The sequence below is a fragment of the Oncorhynchus clarkii genome, chromosome 1 (assembly GCF_045791955.1).
Source record: "Oncorhynchus clarkii lewisi isolate Uvic-CL-2024 chromosome 1, UVic_Ocla_1.0, whole genome shotgun sequence".
In the NCBI taxonomy this organism is placed as follows: domain Eukaryota; kingdom Metazoa; phylum Chordata; class Actinopteri; order Salmoniformes; family Salmonidae; genus Oncorhynchus; species Oncorhynchus clarkii.
The window spans coordinates 44303579-44326660 of record NC_092147.1 but is presented as its reverse complement, the minus strand read 5'-3'; the positions used below and the strand labels follow the sequence as shown (position 1 = coordinate 44326660).

At 41.9% G+C, this 23082-nt stretch overlaps 1 protein-coding gene across 1 annotated transcript in view; it reads left to right on the top strand.

Moving 5' to 3' along the window:
• The window catches only part of LOC139416316 (synaptotagmin-9-like), a 48403-nt gene that overhangs the window by 10508 nt on the left and 14813 nt on the right, over positions 1 to 23082 (top strand). Inside the window, exons 2-3 of the mRNA XM_071164819.1 lie at positions 21300 to 21663; positions 21764 to 22304. Of these exons, the coding sequence (XP_071020920.1) occupies positions 21300 to 21663; positions 21764 to 22304 (905 nt within the window). The remainder of the gene's footprint in view (positions 1 to 21299; positions 21664 to 21763; positions 22305 to 23082) is intronic.

Sequence of the window (23082 nt, the reverse complement as noted above, 5' to 3'; positions counted from 1 at the left end):
CCTGTCCCTTTTGCAGAAAAGCATCCCCAAAGAATGATGTTTCCACCTCCATGCTTCACGGGTTGGGATGGTGTTCTTGGGGTTGTACTCATCCTTCTCCTTCCTCCAAACACGGCGAGTGGAGTTTAGACCAAAAAGCTCTATTTTTGTCTCATCAGACCACATGACCTTCTCCCATTCCTCCTCTGGATCATCCAGATGGTCATTGGCAAACTTCAGACGGGCCTGGACATGCGCTGGCTTGAGCAAGGGGACCTTGCGTGCGCTGCAGGGTTTTAATCTATGACGGCGTAGTGTGTTACTAATGGTTTTCTTTGAGACTGTGGTCCCAGCTCTCTTCAGGTCATTGACCAGGTCCTGCCGTGTAGTTATGGGCTGATCCCTCACCTTCCTCATGATCATTGATGTCTCAAGAGGTGAGATCTTGCATGGAGCCCCAGACCGAGGGTGATTGAACTTCAACAGTTGTTGCCTTCTCACCAAGCTGCTTGCCTATTGTCCTGTAGCCCATCCCAGCCTTATGCAGGTCTACAATTTTATCCCTGATGTCCTTACACAGCTCTCTGGTCTTGGCCATTGTGGAGAGGTTGGAGTCTGTTTGATTGAGTGTGTGGACAGGTGTCTTTTATACAGGTAACGAGTTCAAACAGGTGCAGTTAATACAGGTAATGAGTGGAGAACAGGAGGGCTTCTCAAAGAAAAACTAACAGGTCTGTGAGAGCCGGAATTCTTACTGGTTGGTAGGTGATCAAATACTTATGTCATGCAATAAAATGCAAATTAATTACTTAAAAATCATACAATGTGATTTTCTGGATTGTTGTTTTAGATTCTGTCTCTCACAGTTGAAGTGTACCTATGATAAAAATTACAGACATCTACATGCTTTGTAAGTAGGAAAACCTGCAAAATCGGCAGTGTATCAAATACTTGTTCTCCCCACTGTACATATATAAATAAGGGGCAAAACATGCATCACGACAAGAGAGACAATACAACACCACATAAAGAGAGACCTAAGACAACAACATAGGAAGGCAGCAACACATGACAATACAGCATGGTAGCAACACAACATAACAACAACATGGTAGCAGCACAAAACATGGTACAAACATTATTGGGCACAGACAACAGCACAAAGGGCAAGAAGGTAGAGATAACAATGCACCACGCAAAGCAGCCACAAGTGTCAGTAAGAAGGCCTCCCGGGTGGCGCAGTGGTTAAGGGTGCTGTACTGCAGCGCCAGCTGTGCCATCAGAGTCCCTGGGTTTGCGCCCAGGCTCTGTCGTAACCGGCCGCGACCGGGAGGTCCGTGGGGCGATGCATGTATGTGGAGGATGAGGGCTGCAGTAGATATCTCAGATATGGGGGAGTGAAGCCTAAGAGGGTTTAATAAATAAGCATCAACCAGTGGGTCTTGTGACAGATGTACAGAGATGACCAGTTTACAGGGGAGTATAGAGTGCAGTGATGTGTCCTATAAGGAACATCTAGCCGCTCGAGAGCACCCTTACCTGCCGATCTATAAATTATGTCTCCGTAATCTAGCATGGGTAGTTTGGCAGCTGGGGTGAAAGAGGAGTGATTACGATAGAGGAAACCAAGTCTAGATTTAACTTTAGCCTGTAGCTTTGATATGTGCTGAGAGAAGGACAGTGTTCCGTCTATCCATTACTCCCAAGTATTTGCATGAGGTGACTACCTCAAGCTTTAAACCCTCAAAGGTAGTAATCACACCCGTGGGGAGAGGGGCATTCTTCTTACCAAACCACATGACCTTTGTTTTGGAAGTGTTCAGAACAAGGTTAAGGGTAGAGAAAGATTGTTGGACACTAAGAAAGCTTTGTTGTAAAGCGTTTAACACAAAATCCGGGGAGGGGCCAGCTGAGTATAAGACTGTATCATCTGCATATAAATGGATGAGAGAGCTTCCTACTGCCTGTGCTATGTTGTTGATGTGAATTAAGAAAAGCGTGGGGCCGAATTGCTGCAAAGATACCACTACTAAAGGACATCAATAAGAAGAAGAGACTTGCTTGGACCAAGAAACATAAGCAATGGGCATTAGACCTGTGGAAATTTGTCCTTTGGTCTGATGAGTCTTTGTGAGACGGATGAACGGTGAACGGATGATCTCCACATGTGTATTTCCCACCGTAAAGCATGGAAGAGGAGGTGTTATGTTGTGGGGGTGCTTTGCTGGTGACACTGTCAGCCTACATGCAATACGCTTTGTGGACTTTACCACATCGGAGGCTGCTGAGTGGAGGATGGCTGATAATAATGGCTGGACCGGAGTAAATGGAATGGCATCAAACACATGAAAACCATGTGTTTGATATATTTGATACCATTCGACTGATTCCGCACTAGCCATTACCATGAGCCCGTCCTCCCCAATTAAGGTCCTTCACCGGACAGATGTTACTCTCCGTTTTTTTTTTTTTTAAATTTTACCCCTTTTTCTCCCCAATTTCGTAGTATCCAATTGTTGTAGTAGCTACTATCTTGTCTCATCGCTACAACTCCCGTACGGGCTCGGGAGAGACGAAGGTTGAAAGTCATGCGTCCTCCGATACACAACCAACCAAGCCGCTGCTTCTTTAACACAGCGCACATCCAACCCGGAAGCCAGCCGCACCAATGCGCCGGAGGAAACACCGTGCACCTGGCCACCTTGGCTAGCGTACACTGCGCCCAGCCCGCCACAGGAGTCGCTGGTGCGCGATGAGACAAGGACACCCCTACCGACCAAGCCCTCCCTAACCCAGGCGACGCTAGGCCAATTGTGCGTCGCCCCACGGACCTCCCGGTCGCGGCCGGTTACGACAGAGCCTGTGCGCGAACCCAGGACTCTGATGGCACAGCTGGCGCTGCAGTACAGCGCCCTTAACCACTGCGCCACCCGGGAGGCTACTCTCCGGTTTATGATGAAACACCGTTGTGATTGAATTTTATTCTGCCACTGTGTCTTCTTATTTTCTCTGCCTTAGGCCTATATATATCACAGTGGCAAGGCATTTGAACAAGCAGGTTAAAGAGCAAACAACGCAATCATCACAACACATGAGTTGTAATATGGCAAGTTTTTCCTGGCTCGGCTTCCCCAGTGATTTTACCCACACAAATCTACTGTTCAAATCCCAGGTTAGGACATGTTGAGTAATAATTACAGTACAGCTGAACATGCACAATGTAGCCATTTATGTTAAAGTGTGTCAAATATTTAAGTATGTATGTTAAAAGCATTGTCTGTGTGTACGTCATATCCCTAACATTGCCAACAGACAAAGAACTATGAATGGGTCTGTGGTTCACAGTTCACCAATCAATGTGTGATTGTGTGATGTAACTTTTTTTGGAGAATGTTTCTTTGGGACCATCAGGCGACATTCTGACAACTGTTACATAGAAATGTTCCTGCAACGTTACCATGAAACGTGTCTACAACAATTGTATCTTATATTCTGAGAGCATGGCAACCATGTTCTCTGTATGTTTGGTGGGACGTTGATGGAATATTCTCCCAACCCTTAGAAACCTGGACACATGAATGGTCTTGCAACGTTCCCATGAGATGTGTCTAGAACATTAATATTTTAAATTCTGAGAACATCGTAACCGCGTTCTGGGTAAGTTCTATTTCACATTAAGGGAATGGTCTTTGGAAACATTTCTTGCACATCACGGGAACATTCATATGAAAACTTTATTTAATGACCTAATGAGACTCTTAAGGGAACATTCTCTAAAGTTGAGGGAACGTTTGTTGTTAGCTGGGTAGTTGCTACACATTTTTTGGGAGTGGTTAAAACTATCCTTTTGATATAATGGATGGTCAGTCCTTGCCTCCATAGCTCTGTCTATGAATTTGAGAGTCGTTACATTTCTCTAGTCCCAGCTTTTTACCAAAACAGAAATGGAGTGTCTGCTTTGTAATTGTTTCAGTTAAGGATTCTAGCTTTAAGTGACAAATAGTGATTATTGAGCAAATGGAAATTGAGCTGGTACCCCAGTCTAACCACCTTATACTATCAAGTCACAGACCAGAGTCGTTTGAGAGTCATTTTGTCACCGTAGGCTCAATATTAGATGCTGGGCTTGACTGATGTGTTTAAACACGATACAAATTCCATTAAACATGCATGATCCTACGGAACTTCTGCGAACAGATATTTTCCTGAAAGACTCTGTGACCTATTTATTGCACATTACTCCACATAAGCAAGGTTCTATAGACGCAAAATGATAACAAGACCACTGAAAGTGTGGAAACTATTTTTGACCCTCCCATACTGCCAGCCATGTCTGAATAATAGAGGACCACAATGAAACTTGATCCTTGGTTTTGGTCAGGCCCACTTGAGGAGAGAGACTCGTCTGGTCTGAACAGTCACAAATGGGATTTCTAGTAGGAAACTAACTGGCCATAAAGCTACATAAACTGCTGGCATTAAATGCCTAAGGGCAATGGGCTTACTTACAATAACTATACAAACAGCAGTTGTAATAATTGGACAGTTAAGAAAAGTCCATCTCATATCCTCTGATTATGCAATAGAAGTTGCTTGGCAAAGTAGCTACAATCAAACGACAGAGATTGTCGCTTTCCAGATGAAGTCGTAAAGAAAACCTTTTTGTCCGTGTTCTTCACACATTTTTCTCATGCTCAACAAAGCCTCTGGGCCAGTTGGACCACTGCAGCAGCATCCAGTGGAGCAAGCATTGTCAGTTACAAGTAGTTTTCTTCGTGGATCGAACAGTTTGTTATCACAGCTCTTCTAGGGGAGCAATACATCTGTTCTAAAGATACATCAGAGGTGCCTGGGTGTTCACTCCAGTCTCTCAATCCCCCATATTAAAATGACCTCTCACCTTTGCAATGGTCCCTTATTGACATATTGTTGCCTGTGCTGCTGTTTGTCACAACCTGGGCTTGCCCTCTCTATGGATGACTAGCAGACCAATATAAACAACACAATGGGTATAATGGAAGGGCCTATATGACCCAGGCTTGTATATTAGGAGTCTTCTGTAATTCGCCAAATAATTTCACCTTCATGAAAATATCAACCTTCGTAGATCTAAACCTACTGAGGGTTGTGGATGTGTATGGATCTGTGAAGACGATTATTATTTGATCAAACATTATAGGATTATGGGGATTTCCCTCATCTCATCAGAATGAGGCACTTCAAAGAGCTTCTTTCTCCCAAACCGAGGTCACCCCCAGCAGCCCCTGGTGGATAGGCCAGGAGCCAGCAGCCCAGTGTAGGAAAAACACAGGTCAGACCAGAGGGGCTCCTTGAGAAAGTATAACATATTCATAGCTTTCCACTCAAGCTGGGAAAAAATGTGGCCGGTCGAACTGTGCTGTTGCCCTCTGGTTCAATGAGTTCTTCCCTTTGTTAATCTACTAACCTTCTAGTGCTCTTATATTCCCTGTGGTTGATATTGCTCTTTTCAGCATTCAAAGAATCAATTCAAATCACATTTTATTTGTCACATGCTTTGTAAACAACAGCTGTAGACTAACAGTGAAATGCTTACGTGCCCTTCCCAACAATGCAGAGAGAAAACATTTGAAAAATAGAAAAATAATAACACAAATAATAAATACACAATGTGTATAAATAACTTGGCTATATACACGGGATACTGGTATGTGCAGGAGTACGAGGTATTTGAGGTAGAAATGTACATATATTGTAGGTAGGGATAAAGTGACTAGGCAACAGGATAGATAATAAGAAGTAGCAAGAGCGTACGTGACAAAACAAATTGTTAGTGCAAAAAGGGTCAATGCAGATAGTCCGGGTAACTATTGGTGAACTATTTAGCCGTCTTATTGCTTGGGGGTAAAAGCTATTCAGGGTCCTGTTGGTTCCACACTTGGTGCATCGGTACCGCTTGCCGTGCGGCAGCAGAGAGAACAGTCTGTGACTTGGGTGGCTGGAATGGCAGGGAGCTCGGCCCCAATGATGTACTGGACCGTACGCACTACCCTCTGCAGCGTCTTGCGGTCAGAAGCCTAACAGTTACCATACCAAGCGGTGATGCAGCCAGTGAAGATGCTCTCAATGGTGCAGTTGTAAAACTTTTTGAGGATCTGAGGGCCCATGCCGAATCTTTTAAGACTCATGATGGAGGAGAGGCATTGTCGCGTCTTCTTCACAACTGTGTTGGTGTGTGTGGACCATGATAATTCTTTAGTGATGTGGACACCGAGAAACTTGAATCTCTTAACCCGCTCCACTACTGCCCCGTCGATGTGTTGTATGTGGAGGATGAGTGTTGCAGTAGGTAGTTCAGATAGGGGGGAGTGAGGCCTAAGAGGGTTTTTTAAATAAGCATCAACCAGTGGGTCTTACGCTGGGTACACAGAGATGACCAGTTTACAGAGGAGTATAGAGTGCAGGGATGTGTCCTATAAGGAGCATTGGTGGAAAATCTGATGGTCAAATGGTAAAGAACGTCTAGCCGCTTGAGAGCACTCTTACCTGCCGATCTATAAATTACATCTCTGTAGGATTACATCTCTGGGTAGGATGGTCATCTGAGTCAGGGTTAGTTTGGCAGCTGGGGTGAAAGTAGAGCGATTATAACTGAGGAAACCAAATCTAGATTTAACCTTAGCATGCAGCTTGGATACTGTATGTGCTGAAGGAAGGACAGTGTACTCTCTAGCCATACTCCCAAGTACTTGTATGAGGTGACTACCTCAAGCTCTACATCCACAGAGGTAGTAATAACACTGGTGAGTTCAAAAGAAGGTTATTGGCATAGAAACCATGTTGGACACTAAGAAAGCTTTTGTTGAGCGTTTAACACAACATCCGGGGAGGGGCCAGCTGAGTATAAAACTGTATAATCTGCATATAAATGGATGAGAGAGCTTCCTACTCCCTGAGCTATGTTGTTGATGTGAATTGAGAAGAGCTTGGGGCCTATGATTGAGCCTTGGGTACTCCCTTGGTAGCTGAGACATGATATGTTCTGACTTTACACATTGAAATCTTTGAGAGGAAATTGGTCTACCGTATCAAAGCTTTGGCTTTAAAATGTAAATAAAAATAGCAAAACAACATTGCTTAGAATCAAGGGCAGTGGTGACATAATTTAGAACATGTAAGGTTACAGTTACACATCTGTATCCTGAGCAGAAAACAGATTGCATGCCAGTGAGAATACTATAGACATCAAGTTAGCCAGTCAGTTGAATATTGCCAAGTTTTTCAACACTTTTGATAAATAGGGCAAGACATGAATTGGCCTATAACAATTAGGATAAGCTTGATCTCCCCTATTTAAATAAAGGACTCACTGTGGCTTCCTTCCAATCAATGGGAACCTCCCCAGAGAGTAGAGACAGTTTAAAAAGGTGAGCGTTAGGCTCCGAGATGGTAGGGGCTGCAACCTTAAAAGAAGAAAGGATCTAAACCATTTCACCCAGATGTTTTTTGGGGGTCAAGTTCAAGGAGCTCTTTTAGCACCTCAGACTCAGTGACCGCCACCTGCAGGGAGAAGCTGTGTAGCGGGGCAGTGAAAAACGAGGGAGGAGCATCAGGGTTAGATGCATTATAAGGGCTGGGAGATGAGGAAGTGTTGGACAGGCAACGAGTGATGGCTGAGTCAGATAGGAATCCTGACTTAATGAAGTGGTGATTAAAGAGCTCAGCCATACGCTCCTTGTTAGTAACAACCACATTATCAACCTTAAGGGACATGGGCAGCTGTGAGCAGGGTTTATTCTCCAGGTCTTTCCCTTTCTTCCAGAACTTCTTGGGGTTAGACCCACAGAGAGAGAACTGCTCCTTAAAGTAACTAACGCTGGCCTTCGGGATAGCCTGAGTGCACTTACGTCTCATTTGCCTGAACGAGAGCCAGTCAGCCTGAGTATTTGTGTGCCACGCTTTTCGCCAAATGGTGTTTTTGAGGTGGTCGAACTCTGCCAGATTACCGTCAAATCAGGCACTGAAACTTTTTTAAATGTAAATTTTCTTTATGGGGGCGCGCTTGTTAACAATACCACTGAAAATATTTTAAAAAGAAGCCCCAAGCATCTTCAACAGAGGGGATCAAACTGAATCTATCCCAATTTACAGAGGCCAGGTGATGAAGGAAGGCTTGCTCATTAAAGTTTTTCAGCAAGCATTTATGACAAAACAGGACAGGTCGTTTCACTGAGCAGCCATTACGAACACAGGACGTAAAACAATGGTCACTAAAAGCATTACAGAAAACACCAGACTGATACCATTCAGGATTATTTGTGAGGATAACATCAAGGAGAGTAGTCTTTTCTGTGTATTTGCAGTCATACCTTGTGTGATTGATAATAATCTGAGAGAGATTTAGGAAGTCCCATTGTTTTGAGACTTGGCCGAATGGTTTAAACATGTCACAGTTTAGTTCACATAGCAGGATAAATTCAGACTAGTATAAGGGGAGAGAGCTTAGGGCAGGTAGGGTACAGGCCGGTGCTGATGGATTTTGATAACACCCAGCAACAGTCAACAAAGAGCTATCTATGCTTAAACCAGCAAATAAAATAGTCTGGGGACAGACTTGATGGAGACAACTGAGCACTGAAGGTGTTAAATTGGTAAAGATTGCCACGCCACCACCTTTGGAACATCTGTCTTGCAGTCAAAGGTTATAACCAGAAAGGTTAACATCAGTGTTCAGAAAAGTTTTTCTTAACCATGAGTCAGTAATGACAAAACACATCTGGATTGGAGCTGTGAACCCACACTTTCAATTGCTAAATTTTAGATAATAAGCTTCTAGTGTTAACGTGAAAAAAACCTAGGTTTTTACGAGAGAAGAAATCAGTGAAGCAGAAATCATCCGAGCGCAAGACAGAATTGGGGCTTGCAACAGTAGACGGGTCAAGGTGTACATTTCCAGATATCACCAGCAGTAATACAATTAGGGCACGGCAGAGGACAGGGAGAGCTTTGCGGTGTTGGTTATTTATTAGAATGTGAATGTGCATCAGATGGCAACAAGATCAAATTGTACAGCACTTTCATCAGGTAACATGAATGCAAATCCAGCTAGAGGGGGTTAAAATAGTATGGGAGGTCAAGAGACCGTGTAACAGATAGATAGTCTGAGTCGCAAGTGTGGGAACAAACATTGTCTGCCCCACGGTTGGGTAAACGAGAAAGTTTATAGTCACCAAAGTGTGAAGGAGTCATGGAGCAAATAGCACAAAGCACAAGAAAAAAATGACTTGGGGCTAGGCATTGTAAGTTAAAAGAGTCACTCGCCCCAACAACATAAGAGAGTAGCTCTCAATGAGTCCAGTAGGCTATAAACGTCTGAGATAAAATAAAATAATACTAGGTCTATGCTAGTTAATTAAAGTGTTTCTGAGTGAGCTCACATAATAAGCTTCACAAGTTAATTAGCCTACATAAAATTCAGATCAGTGCAAAGTCTGCGGTGTGTGTGAATGTATGTGCGTGTGTGCTGGAGGCGAGCAAAGGCTAGGGAGAGAGGGGAGTGTGGCGGAGGTACCTGTACCAGACGTGGGGAGCAGATTGCTGGGTGGGACTTATTTTTTACTTGATCATTAGCTAAAAGTACTTGTCCAAAACTGAAAATTCTGTTGTAAGTAAAACAAATATTATTGACAGATGCGATTTGATCATTATTGTTATTTTAATAACAGTGGACATTTCCTGTCTCCAACCATTTGGAAACTATAACAAATTGAACCTGCATACAATAAAGTGCATCAGTTAATCAGTGAATTCATTTACATTTTCCCTAGAGGGTTAGAATGGATTAATTACCATATATGACAACCTATGGCAGGCTAATTAAAACTGCTTGATGTCTGTTAACCTCACAATAGCAACATACATAGATAAAGAGATGCATCTCTAAAACGCTGAGATCAAAATGTCACAGAACACAATGACTCACACAATGAAGTTCAAGTCTACATGTTGATGAATAACATACAAATACCCACCAAGTTAAATTTGATAAAATATACTTTACTCATGAATTATGCATGACTATGCAGTATGTACTGTGTGTACAGTACTTATAAGACTAAGGAAGGAAGTCAGACATGGAGTATACCTACTTACTGCTTTAAATGAGGATCGCTTTCCTGTATAGCATTCTAGCAGGCAGGCCGACATAGACGGAGATACATAGACACGTGTGGGTGTGTGTGATCAGTCCTCCTCCAGTTCATCTCCTTCTTCACTCTCTTCTACCTCGTCTCCCCTCTGTTGCTGTTGTCTGGACAACCAGGGGTTGAACCCTGGTCTACGTTTTCTCAGACTTGAAGACCACTATCAGCTGCGGCAGCTGTAAAGTCTTCCATGGGAGGACCCTCCACCACAGGAACATGAGCCTTTGCAGTTGTGGGGTAGTCAGACTGGATGGCAAATCTGTTTTGATCCTCTTCATTGTTGAGAAACCACGTTCACACTGTCGTGACTTTACTTTCATTAATTTGATAACTGTTATTTATATAATCCACTAACTATGTTTAATTGTTACTTGATTCAATTAATCACTTAACAATTAATTAACTCATTAGGATTAGGGGCATCACGAAACAAGTTGTTTAACGAGTTACTATCTCCCAAATTAAACTCTGGAAGATATACACTACCGTTCAAAAGTTTGGGGTCACTTAGAAACGTCCTTCTCTTGTAAAGAAAAGCTCATTTTTTGTCCATTAAAATAACACCAAATTGATCGGAAATACAGTGTAGACATTGTTAATGTTGAAAATGACTATTGTAACATGAAACGACTGATTTTTTATGCAATATCTACATAGGCGTAAAAAGGCCCATTATCAGCAACCATCAGTCCTGTGTTCCAATGGCATGTTGTGTTAGCGAATTCAAGTTTAGCATTTTAAAGGCTAATTTATCATTAGGAAACCCTTTTGCAATTATGTTAGCACAGCTGAAAACTGTTGTCCTGATTAAACACGCTGGTCGAAAAGGGCGGTTCCATCACAATGACACGCTCTTCTGACCTCACTCCGGGGCATAGCTAGTTACTGTGCAAGGTATTCTCAAAAACAATTATCTTATTAGAAAACTAAAATCACAATCATATCTTAACAAAAATGCACTCATCATTTTCCCTGCACAACGTAAAGGATGGAGACTTCATACAGTGGTTCTTCATTTTACCTTTATTTAACTAGGCAAGCCAGTTAAGAACAAATTCTTATTTTCAATTACAGCCTAGGAACAGTGGGTTAACGTCCTTGTTCAGGGGCAGAACGACAGATGTTTACCTTGTCAGCTCGGGGATTCGATCTTGCAACGTTTTGGTTACTAGTCCAATGCTCCTACCACCAGGCTACCTGCCTCCCTGATTAAAAAGAAGTTGTGAGCTTACACCGCGGGACTTAGAGGTACCCAGCATCACGGTTTCATTGCTCCAGACCATCGCAAGGGGGAGTTAGAGCACTCATTATGCATTTGGGTCCCAAGGTTTTTATATGACGAATGGTTCCAAGTGGTTCCAAGTGGTTCCAATGACGAATTTGACGCAAGCCACCCGTACCTGGTGACTTTCTTCAGCAAAGATGGCTGACAATACATTATGGTGGATGCAAATGTAAGTAATTATAAAGTCATAACAAGTCAAGCAAAACAATTACAATTGAGAGGAATATGTTAGTTCATGTAGAGACAAACGAATGTGCATATTTTTTTGTCATCAAGTTAATTTACAAAAATTGCTATTTAGCAAGTTTTTTTTCAGTCATATCCAATACCAGGTGTATCAAACTCCATTCTTTGAATGATGCTGTGTCTACATGTATGTATTACAATTATACACTTCAACAGTGTAAACCAATCCTGCTCCTGGGACATCAATGATTACACATTGTAACTATGCAATAGACTAGAAACATGATTTAAATAAAGGCTGATTTGTAATTCATATCTACAGAATAAAAAACAGTATATCCTGCTAGCACGCCCACAAGCGAGCCACTCAGGTGGAGAATGATGCGTGGAAGAGAGTGAGGAACGAGAAGGGAGTAACAATCCAGGCTATTTGCTCTGAGACCGGCATAATAATGTAATGAAACAAGCAGGGAGAAGGTTTTGAACCCTCAACATTCTAGCCCGAAGTCCAGCACGCTATCAACTGTGCCCAAATGTATTAATTGGGTTTGGGGCCGATTGTGGCTAAAAACACTTTATCAATTGGATTCTTTAACATGGAAAGGGGAAAAATGATTATTATTCGTTTTTCACAAGCGTAGCAGGATGGGCTAGTGGCTGAACAATAGACAATTCAACCTTTACTAAAGAACTGTCTAATAGCCGAGCTAGGTGTGAAACCCTCCCTCCCCATCTGGAGCTAGGTGTGACCCCCCCTCCCCAGCTTGAACTAGGTGTGACCCCCCCCCCCCCTCCCCAACTTGCAACAAATCAATTGTATCTATCTTTCCACATCTACCTGCACACAGCTAATTTTCTGAAAAAAATATACAGTTGAAGTCGGAAGTTTACATACAGTTAGGTTGGAGTCTTTAAAACTTGTTTTTCAACAACTCCACACATTTATTTTGCTAATGCAAATGTCAGTAATTATAACATTATAACAAGTCAAGCAAAAAAAATACAATTGAGAGGAATATGTTAGTTCATGTAGAGACAAACAAATGTGCATATTTTTTTGTCATCAAGTTAATTTAGGAAAATTGCTATTTAGCAAGTTTCTTTCAGTCATATCCAATACCAGGTGTATCAAACTCCATTCTTTGAATGATGCATATCCAATAAAAAATATACAGTTGAAGTCGGAAGTTTACATACACTTAGGTTGGAGTCATTAAAACTTGTTTTTCAACAACTCCACAAATTTCTTTTTGAAGTCAGTTAGGACATATATATGTCATTTTCCAACATTTGTTTACAAACAGATTATTTCACTTATAATTCACTGTATCACAAATCGAATGGGTCAGATGTTTACATACACTAAGTTGACTGTGCCTTAAATAGCTTGGAAAATTCCAGAAAATTATGTCATGGCTTTAGAAGCTTCTGATAGGCTAATTAACATTATTTGAGTCATTTGGAGGTGTACCTGTGGCTGTATTTCAAGGCCTACCTTCAAACTCAGTACCTCTTTCTTGACATCATGGGAAATTCAAAAGAAATCAGCCAAGACCTCAGAAAAAAATGGTGGACCTCCTGGTTCATCCTTGGGAGGTATTTCCAAATGCCTGAAGGTACCACGTTCATCTGTACCGACAATAGTATTTAAGTATAAACACCATGGGACCATGCATCCGTCATAGGAAGGAGACGCGTTCTGTCTCCTAGAGATGAACATACTTTGGTGTGTCCTGTAGACAATTTGTTGGCAGAACTGAAAAAGCGTGTGCGAGCAAGGAGGCCTACAATCCTGACTCAGTTACACCAGCTCTGTCAGGAGGAACAGGCCAAAAGTCACCCAATTTATTGTGGGAAGCTTGTGGAAGGCTACCCGAAACGTTTGAATTTAAAGGCAATGCTACCAAATACTAATTGAGTGTATGTAAACTTCTGACCCACTGGGAATATGATGAACAAAAAAAAAGATGAAATAAATCATTCTCTCCACTATTATTCTGACATTTCACATTCTTAAAATAAAGTGGTGATCCTAACTGACCTAAGACAGGGAATGTTTACCTGGATTAAATGTCAGGAATAGTGAAAAACTGAGTTGAAATGTATTTGGCTAAGGTGTATGTGAACTTCCGACTTCACCTGTATATTTACAGTGTATTGGTCATGGCTCCTGAGTGGTTCAGCGGTCTAAGGCACTGCATCTCGGAGCAAGCAGCTTCGCTACAGTCCCTGGTTTGAATTCAGGCTGTTTCATATCTGAATGTGATTGGGAGTGACATAGGGCGGCGCACAACTGGCCCAGCATCATCCGGGTTTGGCCGGTGTAGGCCGTCATTGCAAATAATAATTTGTTAAATAAAGGTTCAATTTAAAAAACATCTGGCAGAAAACACAGCGCAATCAATAGGAGGTTAACAGTGGCTGGTGCTGAAAATATAGCAAACTTGTTATGCAAGTGTTGCACACCAACAGATGGAGAAAACCTACACCAATCAAGCAATTCATTTCAACAGTAATCTTAATTTTAATTTGACTTCACAAACAACAAGAGGTCTTTATTGGAGTCTATTTCTTCGGAGCCTAGACCTATATAAAATAACTTAACTGGCTGAGGTAGGCTATGAGGCTTAACAGCCTAATAGAAGCAGGATTTTTTTTTATTAGGCCTACTTACAATTGCGAACTAGTCAGATATGTAGCATCCTACATAAAACAATAATTTAAAGAAAAAAAGTCTGCATGTTAAACCTAAAATAATGTAAGTAATAATGAAAAGCGCACATTTGTAAATCCTAAACTTTAAAAGTAATTGGAAAGGTAGATACAAATAATGTGTGACATTGTGATTATAATAAAGAATGTAAACAAGATGTACTGTAAACAAGATGCTGTGTCTTCACAACTGCAGCAGGTGTAGCCCATCATGCAAATGTTTCCTATTAGCAGGACAATATACTTTTTATAGCCCGGCTACTGTCGTGAAAATCCCTCTACTTGCAATGTATTCGATGCTTAAATGCTTTATTATCCAAATGTAAAAGCTTATACTGTACAGTACTGTATTTCTTCATCAGCTTCTTTATGCATTCATTAATTAAATAATGATAAAAATACTCTTTCAAAATGCAGATGTTGATTTAGTTATGGATCCATACTGAATTACTATGGGAATAAATATCACTGGTATACAGAAATATAGGAACAAAGTTGTCTAATGAAGGCAAACAATTTAGAATCCTCCAAACCTCATGCTGTAGCCTACATCACGTTGTACAGCGCCATATTTTCCATTCCATCCTAACAGAAACCCTTCTGTTTTGTTCTTCATTTTTCTCGTAATAGAAACACCATAATATTAATCAAATTAACCTCTTGAAGCTAGGGGCCACAATTTTTATGTTTGGAAAAATAACGTTCCCAAAGTAAACGGCCTATTTCTCAGGACCAGATGCTAGAATATGCATATTATTGACTGATTAGGATAGAAAACACTGTGAGTATAACAGAACTGATATTGCAGGCGAAACCCTGAGAAAAATCAAACCAGGAAGTGGCTTCTATTTTGAAAACTCCATGTTTCATAGCCTTCCATTGCTCCATTTAAAGGGATATCAACCAGATTCCTTTTCCTATCGCTTCATCAAGGTGTCAACAGTCTTCAGACACAGTTTCAGGCTTCTATTTTGAAAAATGAGCCAGAACGATAACATCGCGTCAAGTGGTCACATGAGTTTTGCTCGCGCAACAGAGTTTGGATAGGTATTGCTTTTCCCTCTCCTACTGTGAAAGACATTTGCGGTTGATATATTATGGATTATATATTTTAAAAACAACCTGAGGATTGATTATAAAAAACTTTGACATATTTCTGTGGAAATTACGAATATTATTTGGAATTTGTCAGTGTTGTCGTGACCGCTCTTTCCTGTGGATTTCTGAACATAATGCGCCAAACAAACGGAGGTATTTTGGATATAAAAATAATCTTTATGGAACAAAAGGAACATTTGTTGTGTAACTGGGAGTCTCATGAGTGAAAACATCCGAAGATCATCAAAGGTAAACTATTAATTTGATTGCTTTTCTGATTTTCGTGACCAAGCTACCTGATGCTAAATGTACTTAATGTTTTGTCATTTGTCATCGATAAACTTACACAAACGCTTGGATTGCTTTCGCTGTAAAGCATAATTTCAAAATCTGAGACAACAGGTGGATTAACAAAAGGCTAAGCTGTGTTTTGCAATATTGCACTTGTGATTTCATGAATATGAATATTTTTTGTACTATTATTTGACTGAGGCACTATGCTATTTAGTGGTTGCTGATGACAATTATCCCGCTTAGGGATGGGTAGCGTCAAGAGGTTAATTAAGCCAAATTTCTTAAAATCAATCCCATATACTATTTTATTACAAAAAAAGGTTTTAAATTATCTGGTAATGCCAATACGGAAGACTATCAGATGCGTCTCAAATATGCCCTCTGGTGGTCAAACAGAATGCTGCAGCAGCCCGCAAGGTGTGGCGCAGTATGACACAACTTTAAAAGGAGGAACCACTGTACCTGTAGTGTAAATACTTTTCAAGTTACAGTGTTCCCTTTATAACCTTAGTAATGACATCACAAAATGAAAAACAATATGACATGATTATTCTTTAGGTCCCCACTGACCATTCCTCACATTCTGATGTTAGGAATATTGTTCCAGTGTTCACTTTTTGGACGTTAGGTTCTTTGGGCGGCAAAAGTCTTCTGGAGGCTAAGACATTCCTTTGGTTGATACAGAGAGTTCGCTGCTGCATAAAAAACATATGACCGGGTGTGAGGTGTCAACAAGCATCCTTAGGACACTATGATCCAATGGATCAGATTAATTGTTAGGAAGTTATATTTTTGGGTGATTTTGTTTTTGCTTGTCCATTTGGACAAGCTTAGTTCATATTATCCTTTTGTCCAACAATTTATTCTCCTTGTCCTGGGAAAAGCGCTAAAGTGGGCCATTTATTTAGTCGCTGACGTAGTCTCGCCAGGGAGTTTACAAATCTTCATCCATATCGAGGTTGGTGATCGCTGAACTGGTGTCCAGAAATAGTTTTCGGCCATAGGAAATGATGGCGAAAATATGGTGTTAAGATCAGAGTAAAATAAAAAAATATATAAAAATAGCAGAGTTGGTCAGGGGCCCGTAAGACGGCAGCTGTCCACTGCAATGCCACTTCTATGCCACAAAACAGAACATCACAATACAGTGTACACTAAATACATAAGAGCTCATCTGCTTTAGTACTGTATGTCCCACGTGAACCTGCTTAGTGGTTCTCAATCTACTTAATTTCCATTGCGTCTATCCAACATATCCTTAACAACATTTCAAGATTAAATCAGAGGTTTGTCAGCTTGATTGCTCCTTTGGTAATCACTGAATACAATAGGTGAATGGGTTTGATTCAGCATGCATGTGAAGGGGCGAAGACCAAATAATTTTGCAATCAACGTATGCTAGAGGTCACAATTATGTGTATTCCCCACACTGAGTGGTGTCCTACTGCGGAGACACGTCTGTAATCCATTTGGTTCAGCAGGAGGCCAACTCAACACACAGACACACACACACACCATCAATAAATCCTCATACATCATGCATGCATTTGGAACACGCTTGTGTTCGTGCCTGACAGGAGAAATCGTTATGAAAGAGAGGATGAAGATGACACCTGTTTGATATGTCAGTACTGTATGTGACTGGATTATCATGTGTATCACATCTTTAGATTTAAAGATGGAATCCGCAGTACTGGCCGCCCCACCACCGCTGTTATTGTTTTTGTCGCCGAGCTGATCTGAGGAGCGTCGCACAGCATTGTAAAAAAAACAGCAGTAGCTATTGTGCTCTTCTATCGCGTGTGCAACTGCACATAGCTTTTACGGTGCCTTTTCATCTTTAATCCAGCCTTCAACTTTTTGCTCTCTTTTTGAAGATCAACGCCAATCATTCCTGTGAAATATTTGTTTGATCTAGGGATGTGACAAATGTAAAAATGTTCTAAACATTTAAACAGCTATTTTCTGTCATTTAAACTATAAGAAGAAAATCATAAAATTGACATGGAAATTCACAGTGCACATATGGTCCTGCATATGACTGCTATAGGGGGTGATGCAGTTCAATCTACCGCAGTCCTGGCTACCAGACGGCACTCACCTTACTGCTGTCCCCCACCCACTCAGCAATGATGGTAGTTAATGCCATTTTTAGGTTCTCTGCTGTGTGCCTCTCCTCCATGTTCTCAGAGGCCAGTACATGGGACTTCATGTCCCGCTTCTGGTCAATGTGATGGCTCCTTGCAGTGATGTATGACAGCGTGTTCATAGACGTCAAACAATCTCTTGTTAACCTCACGTACAGGGTGTTTGAGAGCTCGTGCTTTGTACTTGCAGAGCAATCATTGTACAATTTTTTTCATTCGGCCATCACAGTTTTTAGACCTGGCATCTTGTAGTCTGGTTCTAGATATGCCATCAAGGCATTGAAGCCAACACCCTTTACCATTGACAATGGCTGCATATCAACTACAATCATTTCTGTAATCAGTGCTGTGATTTTCTCACTCCCTTGTCGCACTTCTTTCGTGTGAACTACAGTATCTGCATTGACCCTTTTTGCACTAACTCTTTTGACTCATCACATACACGGCTGCTACTGTTTATTATCTATCCGGTTGCCTAGTCACTATACCCCTACCTATATATACATACAGTATCTACCTCAATTACCTCGTACCCTTGCACATTGACTCGGTACTGGTACCCCATGTATAAGTTATCGTTACTCATTGTGTATCTATTCCTTGTGTTATCTTTTTTTCTCTGCATTGTTGGGAAGGGTCCGTAAGAGTTTCACTGTTCATCTACACCTGTTGTTTAGGAAGCATGTGGCACATACATTTGATTTGAAGAGCCAGTCTAATATCTGTTGTTGGGGGCCTGTGCTGCTGCCAGCAACGGTTTGGGTCTTATGGTGCCGCCCTTTCAGATTGTTAAGCATTGCACCCGTACTGTCATTTGAGCTCAATTCGACCTCGCAAAGTTTGCATTTCACTACCTCCTCATTGAACTTCTCAAAGTATTGCCATACAAGACTTCGCTGCTGTCGTTTCCCTGTCTCACTCTCTGCCATCTTTCCAACTGTTAACGACAATGATGTGCCGAGCATTTTATATCCGTGGCAAATCATTTGAAAGATGCATACAGTATCTCCACCTACTTACGTTACATCATTGTTGCGTTAGGTTAAATAAAACATTTTCCCTTTATGATGATGATGATGATGATGATGATGATGATGATGATGATGATCAGGACCTGTTGTATGGGGAAAACAAGCAGAACCATTTTTGATCCCAATTTAATTTAAACGTTTAAACATTCACACCCCTAGCTTGATCATCAGACAACTTTGGCCAACAGCAACCCTCGTTTGTCATGTTTTGTATAATTGATTCATTAAAAAGAGAGTTAGGCACAGTCAAATTAAATTGAGCAGTTTGGTTCCCTTCAAAAGTGACATAACATTCTTGCTAGGAGATCTATTAAAACATTGTTAAGAAGAATATATGCTATGCTGTTGTTATTTACCAAGACAGTTGGCGCCTTTACATTTGACTGTGTTTTCTGCACACATAATTCATTAAATATTGTATTGGAACATGTGTGATTCCATAAAGAGTCTAAAACGAATTAGATAGTTTAGCAGCTACAGTACAACTAATTCATTTTTCATGCATGCTTGGACAGCTTTTTTTTTGTGACCTACCAATTGAGGTACGTTTTGAGTCGCGACCCAACACAAAGGTTAAAAAAACATTTCCAAACTCTGTTGCCTAGCAAAAATGCTAGAATCCTTGGTAGATTCAGTGCTTAACTTAGATCCTTGTCAACTATACCCCAGTCCGGTTCCAGACCAGGTCATAGCACCATCTTTGCTACTTCTTTGGTTCAAATTATCTTCTTAATTTTTTGAATAAGAAGAAACACTGTGCAGGTCCTTTTTATTGACCTGTCTAAAGCCTTCGATAATGTGGATCACTCATTACTTATTCAGAGGCTTGCATCAATTGGCCTGGACCAGGCTGTGTGTAGCTAGTTTGAAAATGATGCCAATGTCATCCTTGCGACCTACATGGACCCCTGCCAACAATTTGGGAACCACTGCATTATATCACCTACACAGCCCATTGAATATGCATAGGCCTATGCATACTGGATATACAATTATAAATAACAATGCAAAGATCATTTAAGAATTCGCACAAATCAGCATGTTTACACATTTGGGTTGTGTGTGTGTGTGTGTGTGTGTGTGTGTGTGTGTGTGTGTGTGTGTGTGTGTGTGTGTGTGTGCATGTGTGTGGGAGTGGCAGTGCAGTGTTGGGTGGTTACTGGGAATTTGAATAATACAACATTGATAATTAAAGTCAATTAGCCCATGCTAATTGAACTTTTCAGACAGTGTTGCTTTGAGAGAGTTCAAACTTTAGATATGTGTCCTGTTTGTAATTGATTGAGCTGCAGAATCAATTAAAGTGAGTGGTGTTTAGAACTCATTGTGTTGATGGCACTTTGTCAGTATTAGGATAGGAAGTGCAGTTGTCCCAGCAGGCCTGGGAGTTTGGTGGGAAAACACACATAGTCCCAATGTCTATCATTCCATGCATTCAATGAACATGGGCAAGAGATATTCTGCTTCCAAACTCATATAGCGTCTTTGATATTTTATCTTGAATTTATTTTTGCTTTTTTAGAACAGCCACATTGAGATGTACCAAAGGTTGTCAAAATAGCAGATAACTAGATGAGTGAATCCTCAAAAAATGTGTCACCAATAAAATTAAGTGCCACAATGTCTGGGCATGCCATCTATCTCTGTGGCTTAGCGCAAAAGACCCAGCTGGTTTCCAGTGCAGTATGTGGGCCAGCCCAATGAGCCTTTGGATCCCACATCTTCTCATGGATAAAGCCCAACCAGGATGGATTGGTGGGAGGAATAACTCAACATCACATGAGGCTCCATTTCCCTCCACTGGTCTAGATAATGACAGGGAAGTACGGTCGAGAGGACACATGGTCCAGGTACAGACAATGTAGACAGTAGATCTGAAGGGAAGCTAGTGGCAGGACACTCTGACAAGGGCTTATTCACTGTGGACTAAAAGCCCTCTCTGTGTCTGCATGGCCTGATTCGTAATGACTGGGTATTGGAGAGGAGACATGGAGACAGAGTGAGCTCATTCATCAGATAGTGAGATGCTCTTTCTGAGAAACATAACATATTCCGGTGGAATATACCAGGCTATTCCAGACACCAACCACTTCCCTTTTACTATGTGAGCGGATATTTGAGATGAGAGCACTTACTGATGAGTTCATGTTGATTGAACTGAACAATGCTACCTAATCTGATGAGTTTCTCTTCCTTTGCTAATGGAAACAATTGTCATGTCTGTCATACTAATACTAACGTTTGTACAATATCAATTTGAGCAGCACATTGGGAGAGATTGAAAGAAAAGTTGTTAGCATATTATAATATCTTGCTATCAATACAAAATATATCGTCCCACAGTTCCCTGCTAACGTGTTTCTCTCCCTGGGTCTGTCTATTGCAGATTTGTCAGTGAGCCTGCTGTCTCTGGTGGTGACAACCTGTGGCCTAGCCCTTTTCGGGGTCTCACTTTTCGTCTCGTGGAAACTGTGCTGGGTGCCATGGCGCGACCGTGGCCTCCCCAGCGGCCTGAAGGATGGCCAGGGGGACCAGCAGCCAGTCATGATGGAGGTGGATGGGGTGGAGAATGAGTACAGTGAAGACTGTGTCAAGGAGCCTTCAGGCCTGGTAGTCCCCGAGGCAATCATGAAGATCAGCCACACATCCCCAGACATCCCCCTGGAGGCCCAGTCCAAGCTCAAGGAGAACCATGTCCGCCACATCACCCGCGTGCAGCGCCAGATCACTGAGCCCACCTCCTCTGTCCGGTCAGTCCCGCAGCACAGAAAAAAATGAACAAGTCAATTCCACTAACCATGTTGCATTGTGTCTATAGCTAATGATAACTGGTTTCTCTACCCTCTGCAGGCACAACTCCATCCGCCGCCAAATGAACCTATCCAACCCAGACTTCAACATTGGCCAGTTCCAGAGACAGGAGTCCCTGGCCACTCTGGGCCGGATCAAACCCGAGCTCTATAAGCAACGCTCTGTGGACACGGACGACGGCAGGAAGACGGACAGCTGCGGCCGCATACATTTCATCCTCAAGTTCGACTGTGACCTGGAGCAGCTCATCATCAAGATCCACAAGGCCCAGGATTTACCGGCCAAGGATTTCTCAGGAACCTCTGACCCTTACGTCAAAATCTACCTGCTCCCCGACCGTAAGACCAAGCACCAGACCAAGGTGCACCGCAAGACCCTCAACCCTGTGTTCGATGAGGTCTTCCTGTTCCCTGTGGCCTACACTGAGCTGCCCACACGCAAACTGCACTTCAGCGTCTACGACTTTGACCGCTTCTCCCGCCACGACATCATTGGCCAGGTGCAGGTGGATAACTTCCTGGACCTAGCAGACTTCCCCAGAGAGACTAAACTCTGTAGGGACATCCAGTACGTCACCTCGGTGAGCTAACCTCTATATCAGTCTCAGTACAGTATCATAATTTCTGCTTGGGTACGTGGACATGCAACAATAAATGCAACGCTGTGACTTGAAATGAGGTAGTGAATAAGGGTACATTATCTGAGAGAGTTTAGTTGGAAGTCACTTCAGTTCTGGTCCCTGATCATTCACCTATGTCAGTTTAGGAGTGGGACTGGAAAGAGTTAAACCCTTAGAAGCATATCGGAACCAGCTCTGCCCTCCCCTCAGGGCTACCAAAAACTGTCCAAACAATATAAAAATGTGTAAAGGCCATGTAACAGCAAGGCAGGGAGGAAAATACCAAAGTGTAAGTATGTCTGTCAACACAGAACCCCCCCCTGGTTTAATAAAAAAAAGAAGACTAACATAAAATGATACTTAGATGGAATGAATAATACATGACCACACAAGGAAACACATGGAGTGGAGACATACATCTGAGTTGGCAGCAGTGACTGCTTTGACACGAGGATACAAAGCTGGAGCTCCTCTCTCCATTATTCACATGGATCCCATTAGTATCTGTGAGGTGTGACATACTGAAGGTCTCACCTGTCTGATGGAATCTCGCTGGACTCTCACTGATGTCAGAAAAGCTCTTTAGTCTCAATTCGTTCAAAGTGCGGTCTCAATAGTCGTCAGTCTCATTGGAGTCTCACTGTGGAAATAAGGACTTATGGTGTCATTGAAGGAGTGCAGGTTGTCTGCAGTCTCAAGGGAGGACTGTAGTCTGAGTGATGTCTCAGTGATATATCTC